This window comes from Oncorhynchus keta, chromosome 24 (assembly GCF_023373465.1).
Source record: "Oncorhynchus keta strain PuntledgeMale-10-30-2019 chromosome 24, Oket_V2, whole genome shotgun sequence".
NCBI lineage: Eukaryota > Metazoa > Chordata > Actinopteri > Salmoniformes > Salmonidae > Oncorhynchus > Oncorhynchus keta.
In genome coordinates this window covers 40,849,228-40,867,679 of record NC_068444.1, presented here as the reverse complement: position 1 = coordinate 40,867,679, position 18,452 = coordinate 40,849,228, and the positions used below count along the sequence as shown (strand labels likewise).

Below are 18,452 nucleotides of genomic sequence, written 5' to 3'. Positions count from 1 at the left end.
CGACACTTCCCATCCAACCTGACAGAGCTCGAGAGGATCTGCAGAGAATGGGAGAAACTCTCCAAATACAGGTGTGCCAAGCTTGTAACGTCATACCCAAGACTCAAGGCTGTAATTGCTGCCAAAGGTACCACAACAAAGTACTGAGTAAAGGGTGTGAATACTTATGTAAATGTATTTATTTTGATAAATTAGCAAAAATAAACTGTTTTTGCTTTGTCATTACGGGGTATTATCTGTATATTGAGGAAAATAAAAAATGTACTCCATTTTAGAACAAGGCTGTAACCTAACAATGTGTAAAAAGTCAATGGGTTTGAATACTTTGAGGGCACTGTACATATCCCCACTAATATGGGGTGAACAGCTGCAGTGATTGCTCTCTATCCAATAGCATGGACTGATAGACCTGACCAGCAGCCTGTTTACATAAGACAAAACTTGTCACATTTTTCACTTGCGAAATAAAGCACCAAACCTGAGATTTAAAGATGCTATTATCAAAATAAACGCATGCCAATCGGCAGGTTCAGTGGCTCTTTAATAAGCTAGATGTTTTTTTGTTGTTGCATGGGCTACGTCTCAATCCACCGCACCCGCCGATTTCGGCCATCCTCATTTGCGGTGAAGGAGAGCAGAGCTAAAAGTGGTGTTTGGCAGACCAAAACACCCCCCCAAAAAAAAATCTGTTTTGCTCTACAACTCTCGGTACCACCGATCTGCCAACTTATCTCTTTAGCGTCCAAACAGTTTGGGATACACACTAATATTTTAACTAGGTAAGTCAGTTAAGAACAAATTCTTATTTACAATGACGGCCTACCCCGGCCAAACCCTAACTATGCTGGGCCAATTGTGAGCCGCCCTATGGGACTCCCAATCACGTCCGGTTGTGATACAGCCTGGAATCGGGGGGGGGGGGCAGAAGTGCATAGAAAGTTCAGCATCTACCCCTAGGGTATATCCAGAAACCATAGCCGCCCAGAGTCAGACAAAAACATGACTCATCCATTGTTTATTATTGTACTATAGTGCAGCTCAACACAAAATGCTTTCCCCTACCGAAGAACGAAAACTGAAATATTTGAAACAATTTTATTTCACCTCATTGACACACAACTCCCCTTCATAAGATAAAATATTTGATAAGGAAACTATAATTAACCAAGAAACATGTCCTTCATTTAACATGATATTCATGTAAAAAAAAAAAAAAAAATCAAACTATAGAGTACAGATACAAATTTGGGACGTTAGTCAGGAATGGGATGAGAGTTATGTGCTAACTAGTATTGTTTGCATTGACTTTCAAAGTATTACAACGGCTGGTAGAACAGAGTGCTTAGTATCAATTTTGATATCAACTAACATTGTACTAACCAATCTTACAATTCCTATGTACTGGATTCACTTCCCCATCACCTGTTCAAGCACCACAATTCCTATACTGAAAATCAAGATTATCAACAATGGGTATTATGACATCAAGAAAAAAAATGGCTTTGACTTAAGGGGTTTGAGTGACAGTATTTTTATTTTAATGACAGAAAACTGTCAGAGGCTGGACCATTTTGATGTTCACAGAAAGTGATGAACCCAGGCCAGAGGGCAAAACATACATAAAAAATCTAGCAAAAATGTCAATCAAAGTAACACTCAGTCGGCTGATCAATGGCTCTGTAGTGCTTCGAGAAAGAACGATATACTAATGCAAGGTTGTGCCTGCAGCAATGAAACATGATAATAAGCTTTCTTATACTATGTAGCTGTGTTCTTGAGTTTGTAATATACCACATTTTTGATACATCTTGAAGCAGGTTTATTCTGCAGAATGATAATTCTTGTTCCAAGAGACTATAATACATTCATGTTTCTCATTTGCATAGAGAAAATGGCATATGGGGCAGTAGTAACTAAGCGTAAAGACAGAGACAAACCTACCAAATTTTAAAAAACGTTGGGATGGCCATTGGGTGGAGATGCTGAATTCTCTACTTCACTTACAACAACAAAAAAAAAACATACAAAATAAATCCCCTGTCCCTTGTCCAGTTTCCATTAGGTTGTTTGTTCCTCTTATGGAATGTGCTGCAGGTTAGGTTGTGTGCTGGAGTGAGGAACATCAGATCAGTGCTGCATCCTGATTGGCTCAGAGTCCAAATCAGTGCTTCCCGATTTTAGCTCAAAGTCAAAACGGAACAAAGTCCCTCTTTTTGTCGTGGCTGTAGAACACGTCCCAGGTCAACTCAGCCTGCTGGGAGCAGCCTCCCCGCTCCAGGTCACATGTGTATCCCACGGGGCAGCAGTGCCTGGTGTCCGCGCAGCATATGGCCTGTGAAGAGAATGCGAGTTTAAAGGATTAGTTCAGGATTTTACAAATTGATGGATCAGTATAAAATAATCCATGGTTATGTTCTTTAAAACAGCCACCACAAACTTCAACGAACTTTAGCCACCCCAACCTAACAATCAATGGAAGTGATGGGGTCATTTGAATTAATATGAAAAAAAATACAGCATCACCAGACTCTGACGTCTCTTCCTGATGGCTAAACAACCTTCTGTGCATTTGCTACTTTATGCACAATTATTTTACATAGCTGCTGCTCCCTCTGCTGCCGCTTCCCTCTCCCTTCCTGTTCTCACTAACCCCGCGTGATGATTGGACGTCTTTGTCTTGTCTAAGCAATGACTGCATACATGAATGGATAAAGCCATCGATCAAGTGACATCAGCCATTCCTATGTGAAGATTCAATAGCGCATTAAAGCCAAATAAAGTTGGTTAAGATGATGTCTCATGGAAACCTAACATGCGCAGTTTGAGCTACTCCAGGAAGAGAAGTTGCAGGCTAGCTCAGTCCTGCCCCCTCATTGAGTAACTCAAGTTGAAGGCAGACTAGAGTACTGCAGGATGCCATGAGCAACTCCATTAAAGTCGGGGGAACTGCAGTGGGATCACCCAAAAAATACAAATGTTTTTTAAGCCAAAAATTTAGAGTACAGATTGTATGGTAAAAATGTTGTTTGAAAAAGAATAAGAAAAATATGTTAGAGGAAATGTATTTATTAGTTTATTTTCATTTGGATAAGAGATGTAATGAATTGAAGTATTTGTTGACGTAACAATAGAAATGTAATGATTTTAAGATTGTCATATTTGGTGTGGGGTGATGAAAAACAAATTGGGTTCCGAGCAATTCTGACAGGAAAGAAAGTATCCCTGCTGAAAAAGTTTGTATACCAAATGGTAGAACCTTTTCTGTGTGCGATTTTAAAATAATCCTCTTCATGCATCTGGTGGATATTTTTTATTCATACAATTGACCACGAAGATTGACGTTTTTCCATTCACTATAACGGGGATCCTTTTTTCTGCTAAAAATGTCTGCAGTACCGCAGTTGGCCTTGAACTTGTGGCGGGCGGGGGAGTGACTGCCCCTCTCATTGAAACCATGTTGTACAAACTTTGTCTGTTGTAACTATAAACCACCCACACACACACACACACACACATCTAATTTACTGCCTACACACACAATGTACTCTGTGCGGCAGACTGATCACTTAAATTGACGGGCATGTTGTCAAACTCCGCCTACTTGCGCGGAAAGGTTCACCCGAAGGCTAATCTGGTGAATTTCAAATGATGTGCTGACCATCAAATCGTGCAGTGTTGCATGGTCAATGAGAAGCGCAGTAAGTTGAATGTTAGTTATGGTTGAAATGCCGATAGCTTTGACTCAATGCAACGTGTAGACAGTGTAGGCTACACGTTACATGTAGACTACGTATGTTGACATATAGGCAGGAGTGTAGTGCAGCTGGAGCGTACGGAACGGAACGACGCCATGACACTTCTCCGAATGTTACTGGTTTCAATAAGTCGGAGCAAAGTTTCAATAAATTGGGAGCAAAGTTGAATCAATGTCTCACGAGATCACTTGATGACTAATTAATATCAAATACCAATATAACAGCATAGCATAACACTTATGTTAGACAGACATCAGGCAATTCCTTATGCGATTTTAGGAGGACTGTGCTCATGTGCCGATTTCTCTTTCATGCAGCCAAAACTCAGTGCACACCACTATGTGGTTTGATTGAAACAAAATACGGATTTGCTAGCTTATTCACACCATCGGCTCTAAGTCACTCACGAAATAGTACTTCTACATCATGAAGGGGGGGAGCAGCTGCTATGTTAAAAAAAAGAATAAAAAGTGGGTAAAGTAACAAATGTACAGAACGTTTTAAGGTTGTTTATATATGGGAAAGAGGTGTCCTGGGGGACAGGGCAGTTCGATCTGGTCGCGCATCCTTACAAAAAAAATAAAAGGCTACATTTCCTTTATGTACCAAATATGGAGTTGATTAACTTCTTGGATATAGGGGGCGCTATATTAATTTTTAGTTGAAAAACGTTCCCGTTTTAAACAAGATATTTTGTCACAAAAAGATGCTCGACTATGCATATAATTGACAACTTTGGAAAGAAAACACTCTGACGTTTCCAAAACTGCAAAGATATTGTCTGTGAGTGCCACGGAACTGATGTTACAGGCGAAACCCAGATAAAAATCCAATCAAGAAGTGCCGCATTTTTTAAAACCGCCTTATGCCAATGACTCCTTATATGGCTGTGAATGGGCCACGAATGAGCTTAGGCTTTCTGTCACTTCCCCAAGGTGTCGACAGCATTGTGACGTATTTGTAGGCATATCATTGGAAGATTGACCATAAGAGACTACATCTACCATGTGGTCGCTTGTCGTCCTCCGTTGCAATTATTGCGGAATCTCCAGCTGCAGTATTTTTCCGTTCGCTTCTGATGAGAAACCAACTGTCACAACTGATATTATCGAATAGATATGTGAAAAACACCTTGAGGATTGACTCTAAACAACGTTTGCCATGTTTCTGTCAATATTATGGAGCTAATTTGGAAAAAAGTTTGGCGTTGTAGTGACTGTATTTTCCAGTCTTTTTCTTACCCAAACGTGATGAACAAAACAGAGCTATTTCGCCAACACAAATCATCTTTTTGGAAAAAATGAACATTTGCTATCTAACAGAGTCTCGTCTCTGAAATCATTCGAAGTTCTTCAAAGGTAAATGCTTTTCTTGTTTTTGTGAAAATGTTGCCTGCTGAATGCTAGGCTTAATGCTATGCTAGGCTATCAATACTCTTACACAAATGCTTGTGTAGCTTTGGTTGAAAAGCATATTTTGAAAATCTGAGATGAGTGTTGTTAACAAAAGGCTAAGCTTGTGTTTCAATATTTATTTCATTTCATTTGCGATTTTCATGAATAGAAAAAGTTGCGTTGTGCTAATGCATTATAGTTTAAGTATTTTTCTGTTGATTTCTCAGCCAAGCAGGATGAACAAACAATGTTTTTCGACCTACAAAAATATTATTTTTGGAAAAAAGGAACATTTGCCATCTAACTGGGAGTCTCCTGAGTGAAAGCATCTGAAGTTCTTCAAAGGTAAATGATTTAATTTGGTTGCTTTTCTTATTTTTGTGAAAATGTTGCCTGCTGCCAGCACAGCCTAGCATAGCATTATGCCATGCTAAACTTACACAAATGCTTGTCTAGCGTTGGCTGTAATGCATATTTTGAAAATCTGAAATGACAGTGTTGTTAACAAAAGGCTAAGCTTATGTTTGAATATATTTATTTCATTTCATTTGTGATTTTCATGAATAGGAAACGTTGCGTTATGGTAATGCACTTGAGGCTATGATTACACTCCCGGATACGGGATTGCTCGTCGCTAGAGGTTAAAGAACATCTCAACTTGTCAAATGTACACACATTTCCCATCTACATAAAAAATCAAAGTTCATTATTTCAAGTTAGGATTTTCATTCCAAGTAGCCGTTTCACTACCTTTGGTGCAGGGCAGCAGGACCATTCCGTGGGTGAAGTCTTGCAGCAGGTTTCCAGTTTGGGACAGCTGTACTCTCCAGTGCTGTCACAAGTCACATCTATACTCATCTCTGCTGCCCTCTGCTGGGACTCTGCTGCCTTTGTCAGGGGCACCGTACGGAGGAGTATAGCCTCTACCAGTTTCTCACAGGTCCCAGTCTGCATGTTGCAGCTGTAGCCTTGGGGACAGCAGTGCTCATGGTCTGTACAGCAAACAGCCTGCAGATTGGGGACGATAAGGAGAGAGTCAACAAGATGTATCTGTGAGGCGAAACAGAGAAGTAGTCAGACCCCTTCCCCCTTTCCACATTTTGTTACATTACAGCCTTACTCCAAAATGGATTTCATATGATGACAGGTTTAGATTTTTTGGCAAAAATATATATTTTTTAAAACTGATAACTTATTTACGGTAAGTATTGCCTTTGCTATGAGACTCGAAATTGATCTCAGGTGCATCCGGTTTCCATTAACCATTCTTAAGATGTTTCTACAACTTCATTGGAGTCCATATGTGGTAAATTCAATTGATTGGACTGTTGTTGGGTATGTTTTTCAGCGGCAGGGACTGCAAGACTAGTCGGGATCGAGGCAAAGATGAACAGGGAGCAAAGTACAGAGAGATCCTTGATTAAAATCTGGTTCAGAGCGCTCAGGACCTCAGACTGGGGCGAAGGTTCACCTTCCAACAGGACAATGACCCGAGGCACACAGCCTAGACAACGCAGGAGTGGCTTCGGGACAAGTCTATGAATGTCCTTGAGTGGCCCAGCCAGAGCCTGGACTTGAACCGGATCTAACATCTCTGGAGAGACCTGAAAATAGCTGTGCAGCGACGCTCCCCATCCAACCTGACGGGGCTTGAAAGGATCTGCAAGGGGAAGAATGGGAGAAACTCCCCAAATACAGGTGTGACAAGCTTGTAGCATCACAACCAAAAAGACTCAAAGATTTAATCGCTGCTTCAACAAAGTACTGAGTAAAGGGTCTGGATACTTATGTAAATGTGATAAACATATTTTTTTATAAATTTGCTAAAAGTTTTTTTTTTTTTTAACCCAACCTTTTTGCTTTGTCACTAGACAATAATAATAATATTGTCTGTAGATTGAGAGGGGGGAAAACAATTGAATCCATTTTAGAATAAGGCTGTAACGTAACAATGTGGAAACTCAAGGGGTCCGAATACTGTACGAATGCACTGTATATAAATCCAATCCATTCTCAATGGAGACACACCTTGACCAGGGGACAGCAGCCCCATTCGCCTGTGGGCAGCTTGCAGCAGGTGGCCCCCGAGGCACAGCTGCTCTTGTCGTCACACTTTACATCTTTCAACATGGCTCCCTCAGTCAGGGCCTTCACTTTGCGGTACCAGGGAATGGTCAGGGGGCCCTTAGTGCAGGAGGTCTTGTGGCCATCACAGCTGTAGCCGCTGGGGCAGCAGTGGTCTCCGTTGGCACAGCACACCGCCTGGGGAGGAGCAGACCATCACTATAATTTCAGCTGCAAATTCTGTTACATTGCCACTGCTTTGTTCATCATCATCATAATAATAATAATAACATCTTGAAAAGTTGCCACGGCCAAAGTCCCCAGAGTAGCCTACTGACCTTTGGCAGGGGGCAGCATCCCCACTTGCCAGCTTTGTTCATGAAGCAGCAGGTGGTATATTTGGGACAGCTGGTGTGGGGGTCACACATGTTCTTGGCTAGGGGGAAGGAGGGGGCAATTGCCTGAGGAAGCACTCTGTGCAGGAGCAGGGCTGGCACCCTGGGGATCCAGGGCAAACTGAGAATCCCTGCTTTGTCACAGGTCTGCTCGGCCACGTTACACGTGTAGCCTTTAGGGCAGCAGTGCTCATGGTCGTCGCAGCAGACCGCCTAGGGGGCAACAATAACATGATTTCAAATCTTAACTTAAGAGTTAAGAGCCCTTGTTTTGCGGTCACCAAAAATCGAGGCTGGTATTCACAAAGAGGCGTGCTGAGCACACAGGAGGTTTGTGGCACCTTAATTGGGGAGGACGGGCTCGTGGTAATGGCTGGAGCGGAATGGAATGGTATCAAATACAGCAAACACATGGAAACCATGCGTTTGATGGCATTCCATTCACTCCGGCCATTATTAGGAGCCGTCCTCCAATCAGCAGCCTCCTGAGACAGTTTATGAATATGGGCCCTTATCTACAGTATATGGTGTCCTAAGTTGCAAAAACACAAGTTATGTTTCTGTAATACACACCCAGACCCAAGTCGTAAAACAAATGTTCCTTCAGAATTATACATAACTCTTCAATTAATCTCAGTCTACGAATGGAGTCATTAACCAGGTTTCCATCCAACCTTTGAGAGTAAAGCACATAAATGTCATGACAGGCCTGGTGGATAATGAATTTTTCAATAAACTTCACAAATGTCGACGTAACAAAATACGCTAGACAAGGTGGGATCTTTTTGTGTCTGTAAAATGAATTATGCGAGAAATAAAAAAAATCAGTGGAAAGGCTTTTGTGCAAATATTGATATAATAACCATCAGAGTAAACTTGGAGTCAGGAGATGACGTGTGGTCCTCCTACTACGACTCGTCGGGAAAGCATGCAGTTTATTAGGCTACAGATTAAGTTACGGTGAACTTCACAGGGTGGCAAAAGTGCAAGGTGATGAGCTTGATGTTCCTTTCCAATAAATATTGAGGGTGTTATTCTGGTAACATGATCATCGATGCTTGGCTGCCGTTTGGCAAACAAAAATGATTGCGCTCTTTCGTCCATAATAAATCTCATGTGGGCTATACGTGTATCTGTGCGCTGTTGACTGGAACGGACATGCCATTACCAGAGTGGGCACACTCGCTATATAAAACACTTTGTGAGAGAACCAAAATAGATAAATGCAATGGAAACACATACATACATACATACATACATACATACATACATACATACATACATACATACATACATACATACATACATACATACATACGGTGAAGTCTAAAGTTTACATTAACTTAGGTTGGAGTCATTAAAACTCATTTTCCAACCACTCCACAAATGTCTTGTTGACAAACTATAGTTTTGGCAAGTCGGTTAGGACATCTACTTAGTGCACGACAAGTCATTTTTGCAACAATTGTTTACAGACAGATTATTTCACTGTATCACAATTCCAGTGGGTCAGAAGTTTACATGCACTAAGTTGACTGTGCCTTTAAACACCCAGAAAATTCCAGAAAATGATGTCATGGCTTTAGAAGCTTGATGGGCTAATTGACATAATTTGAGTCAATTGGAGGTGTACCTGTGGATGTATTTCAAGGCCTACCTTCAAACTCAGGGACTCTTTGCTTGACATCATGGGAAAATCAAAAGAAATCAGCCAAGACCTCAGAAACAAATTGGAGACCTCCACAAGTCTGGTTCATCCTTGGGAGCAATTTCCAAACGCCTGAAGGTACCACGTTCATCTGTACAAACAATAGTACGCAAGTATAAACACCATGGGACCACGCAGCCGTCATACCGCTCAGGAAGGAGACGGGTTCTGTCTCCTAAAGATGAAGGTACTCAGGTGCGAAAAGTGCAGATCAATCCCAGAACAGCAAAAGACCTTGTGAAGATGCTGGAGGAAACAGGTGCAAAAATATCTATATCCAGAGTAAAACAAGTCCTATATTGACATAACCTGAAAGGCCGCTTAGCAAGGAAGAAGCCACTGCTCCAAAACCAACATAAAAAGCCAGACTACGGTTTGCAACTGCACATGGGGACAAAGATTGTACTTTTTAGAGAAATGTCCTCTGGTCTGATGAAACAAAAACAGAACCGTTTGGCCATAATGACCATTGTTATGTTTGGAGGAAAAATAGGGAGGCTTGCAAGCCAAAGAACACCCTCCCAACTGTGAAGCACGAGGTTGGCAGCATCATGTTGTGGGGGTGCTTTGATGCAAGAGGGACTGGTGAACTTCACAAAAGAGATGGCATCATGAGGTAGGAAAAATATGTGGATATATTGAAGCAACATCTCAAGACTTCAGTCAGGAAGATTAAAGCTTGGTCGCAAATGGGTCTTCCAAATGGACAACGACCCCAAGCATACTTCCAAAGTTGTGGCAAAATGGCTTAAGGACAACAAGGTCAAGGTATTAGAGTGGCCATCACAAAGCCCTGACCTCAACCTGTAGAACATTTGTGGGCAGAACTGAAAAAGTGTGTGCGAGCAAGGAGGCCTACAAACCTGACTCAGTTAAACCAGCTCTGTCAGGAGGAATGGGCCAAAATTCACCCAACTTATTGTGGGAAGCTGGTGGAAGGTTACCCAAAACATTTGACCCAAGTTAAACAATTTAAAGGCAATGCTACCAAATACAAATTGAGTGTGTGTAAACTTCTGTCCCACTGGGAATGTGATGAAAGAAATAAAGCTGAAATAAATCTCTATTATTCTGACATTTCACATTCTTAAAATAGTGGTGATCCTAACTGACCTAAGACAGGGAATCTTTACTAGGATTAAATGTCAGGAATTGTGAAAAACTGAGGTGTAAGGTGGCTAAGGTGTATGTAAAGTTCTGACTTCAACTGTACATACATACTTTTTGGGGGGGTACACCCCAAAGTGTATTTTATGCGTACTAAGCACCACACTCAGCCTTTTATCTGCAACAAGTTAATTTAATGGAAACATCTCTGGTGGAAAAATGCTCTTTGTTTTTATTCTAATTTGAGAATATTCGCATGAAAATCTGTCGCCAATTGAATGGTAAGATCGTTATTAAAACCACCAGATGGGGGGAAAAATTAACTCACATGAGGTAGAGGACAGCATGCCCACTGTCCTGAGTTCTGTCTGCAGCAGGTGGTGCCCCCGGGGCACATGGTCTTTTCGTCACACTTCTCAGTGGCCAGTTGTGCCTGCGTGGTGAGTGCTGCCACCTTCGTGACCCACGGCATGTTGAAGCCTGAGGGGTCATCGCAGGTACTGGCCTCCAGGTTACACACAGTGCCGTGGGGGCAGCAGTGAAGGTGGTCATCGCAACACACAGCCTGAGGGCCACAGAGAATGCATGGAGTTGTTATTACTGATACAACAGCTAGGCTACCTTTAGGCTATAAACGTGATGCTTATTTGCCTCGGATTTAATTAAAATGACTCGCCGAGATGATTGAAAACAAGGACTATTCATAAGTGTATCAAATTAGCACCACTTGGAGTGACTGTACCAGGGACAGTAGCGGTTTCCCAATTAGTCAATTCAAATCCAGTCACTTTAGGAATATAATTTAACATGGACGTCATTTAATCAAATACAACCGGAGGTAAAGCTACCTAAAGTGAACTAAAAGGTTAGACTCTTAACAAGGACTGGACTTGGCAAATAAGTCAGTGGGGGAGAGGGGGGTAAATGTGGAAATGTTCATACATTGGGCAGGGGGCAGCATGCCCAGTTTCCTGTGGTGGTCTTGCAGCACGTGGATTTGCCCGGGCACGACGTGGATTTGTCACATATGCTGTTGGGCAGCGGCTCCTCCTGCGACACATAGCTAAAGGCGGGCACCTTGTCCAGCATGGTTACCAGGGCAGAGCCCGAAGTGGGGTCATCACACGTACTCTCTGCCAGGTTACAGATGGTCCCGTGGGGGCAGCAGTGGAGGTGGTCATCACAACACACAGCCTAGAGGGAAGTCAAGGAATTAGTGAGGGCGGGGGGGCGCTCAGGAGGAGTCTACAGTGTTTCTGTTCTCATATCTGTAATGCTACAAGAGATGTAACACCACTGACCGTGAAAAAAAGAGCGGCACTCACTTTCAACATTGATAAATTAACCTAATAAATCAGGACAGGGTCTCAAGGGCTGAGCACTACTGTCAAGTGTGGCAGGAATTATGGCTGAACACACACACATTCACAAATTGTTTACAGTACCTTGGGTAAGGGGCAGCAGGCCCATTCTCCATTTAGTAATTTACAGCACGTGGTTCCATCAGCGCAGGCCACAGAGTCGTTGCAGGGCACAGCATTGACTGAAGGGCATAGAGCGCACACATTCACATGTTAAGTGTATGGACATTATACTTCTGTCGCTATGCAACTTTTCATCTTGAATATATCCCCACTGAGTCTGTTGCAAATCGATGTTAACGTCATGCGCCAATGTTTGATGTGTAACTTTGTCTCTGACCGGTGCTCTGTAGGGATGTCGTGGTCAATGTGGCGGGGAATTTGACAGCCATGGAGGTTTGGCCGTGTTTAGACACACAGGTGCTCTGTTCCAGGTCACAGGTGGTTCCCCCAGGACAGCAGTGGAGGTGGTCCGGACAACACACAGCCTGAGGAGAGAAAGAAGGGTCTTGATACAGTTGAATCCTGCAGGAGCTGATATTTCCTGGCAGCTGAATATCAATGTGTGGTGAGTTATTGGCTTGAGAGCAAGATGACTCACACTTGGCATAGGGCAGCAGCCATAGCTCCTATCCCCCAACAGGCAGCAAGTGGTCTCTTCAGGACACGATGACACCTTGTCTGGGCAAACCACTAAAAAGAGATGCACATTAAAAATAAATAAATATCAACAGAATTCTTATTCTTTTCTTAGAGGACTACAAGACTGCATAACCACTGATTCAGCTGGAAAATTATGGGTTTACACTACAAAATCCATTAGTAACATTCAGTAGCCAGGGAATTGGGCAAGAAGCAGTTGTTAAGTTCATGTTTTAAAATTATAAATTGTAATTATTTCACCTCCATGGCCTATTTATTGCCTTACCTCCCTACATTTGCACACACTGTACATAGATATTTCTATTGTGTTATTGACGGTACATTTGTTAATGTGTAACTGTTGTTTTTGTCACACTGCTTTGCGTTATCTTGGCCAGGTCACAGTTGTAAATGAGAACTTGTTCTCAACTGGCCTACCTGGTTAAATAAAAGGTGAAATATTTTTTTTTAAATTATCCATGTATTTATGTTATCCCGGTGCTACAATGTGGCACCTCGCTTCGACAAGAGGTCGTATGAAAGTGTATGAACAATGTCATTGGAATCTGGACACGGGTAACTAACCTGGACGACAAAAAGCGAGCACTTGCAGTGGTATTATCGCTCGAGGGAAGAGCGAGAGACACAGAACTGGAAATATCCCTGGAGGATTTGAACAAGGATGACGGTGTGTGAACTTTGATCAGAGCACTGGGCCTGTGTTTCTTACAGTGCCTGTACATAGTGAAAACTAACAGTAACAAGGCTCTTTATTACCCTTGTTTTTATTTCTTTACTAACCTATTGTTCACATAATACCTTTTTTTGCACTGTTGGTTAGAGCCTGTAAGTAATCATTTCACTGTAAGGTCTACACCGGTTGCATTCAGCGCACGTGACAAACTTTGAATTGATTTGATTTATTCAGCAAAGCTTCCCTCAAGAAGGCAGGGGCTGCACTAGACAAAAAAAAATGACAAGGAAGTGATGTTTAAACAACCAGTGACCCTTGAACTTACTACCTCAGGCTACTATTGTGTAAACATTTTAGACAAAGACATCACACAGAGTCCATGTAAAAATGAGATTCTGACAGACACAGAGCACATGGAGATTGACAGTCTCAGAGAACATGAACACACTGGAAAAACAAAGTATTAAAACTTCAAAACAGTTTTGACATGCTACAGTTGAGACTTCAGAAATGACTCAGCAGTTCTGGGAATAATGAGTGTATTTACATTCTACGGCAGATAGTTAAGTTGTGAGACATGTCAGAAATATACAGCAAACCTAAGCTGTTAGTTTGCCACTGGCTTCCAAATACAATGAAATGGTGGCTGTAGATCTATATGAGCTTGGACCAAGTGTGTGGCACCTTCACACTGTTGACCACTTCACACGCTTCAGCGTTGGAAGCATTGTGAATACAAAGAAACCCAGTGAAATCATCCAGAATTTCATTCATTCCTGGATAAGTGTGCCTGGCCCTTCCCATAAATTGTACAGTGACAATGGAGGAGAATTCAATAATAAGGAACTAAGAGAAAGGGCTGAGAAATTCAACATGGAAGTAAAGACAACTGCTGCATACAGTCTATGGAGCAATGGACTTCCGGAAAGAATCAAAACACTCACAGATATCATGTTGAAAGTGCATGGGTGGGACAGCACCTTTCAGTACCACATGCAACAAGAAACGCTTTCACTGAAGCAGAGTGTTCAGAGAGAATTCGCGAAGCTCTGCGTAAACAGCTTCGACCAACTGATGAGAAGTACGACACTGGAAACAAAGTGTACTACAAACGAGTTGACTGTCATGAGCATCGAGCTAAAGGCTAGAGCTGCCACTTTCAAAGAGCGGGACACTAATCCGGACACCTATAAAATAAAATAAAATCCTGCTATGCACTCAGACGAACCATTAACCTGTTGAGTGTAGGGGGCAGTATTTTGATGTTTGGATGAAAAACATACCCAAATGAAACTGCCTATTTCTCAGGCCCAGAATATGCATATAATTGTCAGATTAGGATATAAAACTCTAAAGTTCCCAAAACGGTCAAAATATTGTCTGTGAGTTTAACAGAACTGATATTGCAAGCGAAAACCTAAGGAAAATCCAACCCAGAAGTTATGTTTTTCCTGAAAGCTCTCTGTTCCATAGCCTGCCTTCGCGCCATTTAAAGGGATATCAACCAGATTCCTTTTCCTATGGCTTCCCCATGGTGTGAACAGTCAATAGACATAGTTTCAGGCTTTTATAATTTAATTTGAATTTGGCGCTCTGCAATTCAGTGGATGTTGACAAATGATCCTGGTAACGGGATGGGTGCATCAAGAAGTTAAACAAGCAAAGCGTCAATACAGGATTAAGATTGAATACTACTACACCGGCTCTGATGCTCGTCGGATGTGGCAAGGCTTGAAAACGGTTACGGACTACAAAGGGAAACCCAGACGCGAGCTGCCCAGTGACGCAAGCCTAACAGACGAGCTAAATACCTTTTATGCTCTCATCGAGGCAAGCAAAACTGAAGCATGCACGAGAACGCCAGCTGTTCTGGATGACTATGTGATTATGCTCTCGGTAGCCAATGTGAGCAAAACAGGTCAACATTCACAAAGCCGCGGGGCCAGATGGATTACCAGGACGTGTACTCAAAGCATACACGGACCAACTGGCAAGTGTCTTCACTGACATTTTCAACCTCTACCTGACTGAGTCTGTAATACCTACATGTTTCAAGCAGACCACCATAGTCCCTGTGCCCAAGAAAGCGAAGGTAACCTGCCTAAATTATTACCGCCCGTAGCACTCACTTCGGTAGCCATGAAGTGCTTTGAAAGGCTGGTCATGGCTCACATCAACAGCATCCTCCCGGATTACCTAGACCCACTCCAATTCGCATACCGCCCCAACAGATCCACAGATGACGCAATCACACTCCACACTGCCCTTTCCCACCTGGACAAAAGGAACACCTATGTGAGAATGCTGTTCATTGACTACAGCTCAGCGTTCAAAGCTCATCACTAAGCTAAGGACCCTGGGACTAAACACCTCCCTCTGCAACTGGATCCTGAACTTCCTGACGGGCCACCCCCAGGTGGTAAGGGTAGGCAACAACACATCTGCCACACTGATCCTCAACACTGGGGCCCCTCAGAGGTGTAGAATTAGTCCCCTCCTGTACTCCCTGTTCACCTACGACTGCGTGGCCAAACAACTCCAACACCATCATTAAGTTTGCTGACGACAACAGTGGTAGGCCTGATCACCGACAATGATGAGACAGCCTATAGGGAGGTCAGAGATCTGGCAGTGTAGTGCCAGGACAACAACCTCTCCCTCAATGTGAGCAAGACAAAGGAGCTGATCGTGGACAACAAGAAAGTGGGCCAAACAAGCCCCCCATTAACATCAACGGGGCTGTAAGTGAAGCGGGTCGAGAGTGATAGATCACCAACGATCTATCATGGTCCAAACACACCAAGACAGTTGTGAAGAGGGAACGACAAAACCTTTTCCCCCTCAGGAGACTGAAAAGATGTGGCATGGGTCAACATATCCTCAAAAAGTTACAGCTGCACCATCAAGAGCACCCTTACCGGTTGCATCACCGCCTGGTATGGCAACTACTCGGCATCTGACCGTAACTCGCTACAGAAGGTAGTGCTACAGCCCAGTACATCACTAAGGCCAAGCTTCCTGCCATCCAGGACCTATATAATAGGTGTCAGAGGAAAGCCCATAAAATGATCAGACTCCAGTCACCCAAGTAAGACTGTTTTCTCTGCTACCGCACGGCAAGTGGTACCGGAGCGCCAAGTCTAGGACCAAAAAGCTCCTTAACAGCTTCTACCCCTGAGCCATAAGACTGCTGAACAACTAAATCACATGGCCACCAGACTATTACATTGACCCCCCTCCATTTGTTTTGTACACTAATGCTACTCCCGGTTTGTTATCTATGCATAGTCACTTCACCCCTACCTACATGTACAAATTACCTCTAACCTGTACCCTCGCACACGGACTCAGTACCCCCTGTATAGAACCTCGTTATTGTGTTACTTTTTACTTGAGTTTATTTGGTAAATATTTCTTTAACTCTTTCTTGAACTGCACTGTTGGTTAAGGGCTTGTAAGTAAGCATTTCATGGTAAGGTCTACACTTGTTGTATTCGGCGCATGTGACAAATAGTTTGATTTGAGACATTGGCCAAAAATATGTCTCAGCAAAGCAGGTGTGTACTCTTAAAGAATCCTGAACTTGAATAGTGCCAAAAGCACATCTAGAGGTTGAGGAGCTGGCTGCTAAACAACTCCCAAAAGACTCACCAACATGCACCACAGAGTCACTCAGATTGCTGCTGACAGCAGGGAACATCGCTGTTAAGGGATATTCAGATCCGACCTCCGCCTGAAGCTAAGAGCGAAGGAACACAAACTAAAAAAAAAGTGTGTGTATGACCTGGCAGGTGCATCACTCTACTGATACAACAAAGTCAAGGCAACAATGCAACAGTACAGGTGGAAAAATGTCACAAGTGGATCCTGCAGTCTTCTATTGGCTTGATCAAGACTTACATGACTGGAGTGCTTGCCTGTCATGTTGATGACTTCACCTGGGGTGGCTCACAGACCTTTGCTTCAACTGAATCCACACCTCAAAGTTGTTTTTCAGGTCGGCTGTGAGGCGCATGATAGTTTTTGTTATGTTGGCATTGAGTTTATTATTGTTGATGGGAAAATACTGATGCAACAAAGTAGACCTGATTTAAAATGTTTGATGGCTACAACTTGGCATCCAACACAAAACACGCCACTGTACAAATCATTCATGAGGCAAACAAAGTAGTTTGTAAACTGATATCACAACAAGTGACTAAAGTTTCAGCATGACCCAAAACATGACTCTGAAATGAGTTGTCTTCTGTGATGCTTCACTAGGGAACCTTACAGATGGTGGCACACAAGGTGGACATCTAATGATGTTAATGCGTGAAGGAGGAAGATTCTCACCTTTCTGTTGGCAGTCAAAAAGGATCTGAAGGATTGTGAAGCAAACTTGCTGAAGAAACCTTGCGGATGTAATTGACAATGCCATCTTTCTGGCAACTCTGTTCTCAGTGCTTAACACTGGTGAGACAAAACAGCACATTCTACCTGTAGTTTGTGCCACTGACAACTACTCCTTGCTGACTGTCTGACTAAAAAGGGAGCATCTGGTATTGTGCTCCTAAAGGTACTCCGTAATGGAAAGTTGCAGCTTGAGTAATACAAAATGGTTAACCATCTGACAAAAATGTTGGTCAAAAATTGTCATCCGGTGACTGTCAAGCCAATAACTGTGTCTCACGGTAATTGACCGTTAATAAACGTCAACACATTTAGCATCTCCTGGCTTCCACACACAGCATACAAGCCACTGATGCATGACGCAACTAACGATGATTTGAAAAAGGTAGCTTTAAAAAGTCATGAGCTCTGCTTTTTTTTTGCGCAGGCTGTACACACTACAGCATTCACAATTCACGGTGGCATCCCTTTGTGTGGCTGTAATGCACCCCAAAAAAAGCCATGCCTTTTGCTGCCAGTGGCCATTGGGCTCGGAATCACTTCTCACTCACATGGCTCTCCAGCACGTGATCGGGTCTTTCTCACAAGCTACAAATCAAGAGACACGTCGGGGACTCTATGCGCGTCCTTATTACAGAAAACGTTTGACATCTGTCATTGCCAACAAAGGGTATATAACAAAGTATTGAGAAACTTTTGTTATTGACCAAATACTTATTTTCCACCATATTTTGCACATAAATAAATAAAAAATCATACAATGTGATTTTCTGGATTTATTTTTCTCATTTTGTCTGTCATAGTTGAAGTGTACCTATGATGGAAATTACAGGCCTCTCATCTTTTTAAGTGGGAGAACTTGCACAATTGGTGGCTGACTAAATACTTTTTTGCCCCACTGCATGTATTAGAGGTCGACTGATTTTTCAACGCCTATACC

General features: G+C 42.7%; 1 protein-coding gene across 2 annotated transcripts in view; it reads right to left on the bottom strand.

The window, feature by feature from the left end:
• Nucleotides 1-1,081: 1,081 nt before the first annotated feature.
• The window catches only part of LOC118357550 (progranulin-like), a 29,394-nt gene continuing 12,023 nt past the window's right edge, over nucleotides 1,082-18,452 (bottom strand). For both annotated transcript variants that reach the window (XM_035734785.2, XM_035734786.2), the window contains exons 9-17: nucleotides 12,386-12,477; nucleotides 12,125-12,272; nucleotides 11,869-11,966; nucleotides 11,366-11,617; nucleotides 10,752-10,988; nucleotides 7,552-7,821; nucleotides 7,178-7,411; nucleotides 5,900-6,157; nucleotides 1,082-2,332 (exon numbers count right to left, since the gene is read on the bottom strand). In XM_035734785.2, coding sequence (XP_035590678.1) covers nucleotides 2,189-2,332; nucleotides 5,900-6,157; nucleotides 7,178-7,411; nucleotides 7,552-7,821; nucleotides 10,752-10,988; nucleotides 11,366-11,617; nucleotides 11,869-11,966; nucleotides 12,125-12,272; nucleotides 12,386-12,477 — 1,733 coding nt within the window. In that variant the 3' untranslated portion in view covers nucleotides 1,082-2,188. The remainder of the gene's footprint in view (nucleotides 2,333-5,899; nucleotides 6,158-7,177; nucleotides 7,412-7,551; nucleotides 7,822-10,751; nucleotides 10,989-11,365; nucleotides 11,618-11,868; nucleotides 11,967-12,124; nucleotides 12,273-12,385; nucleotides 12,478-18,452) is intronic.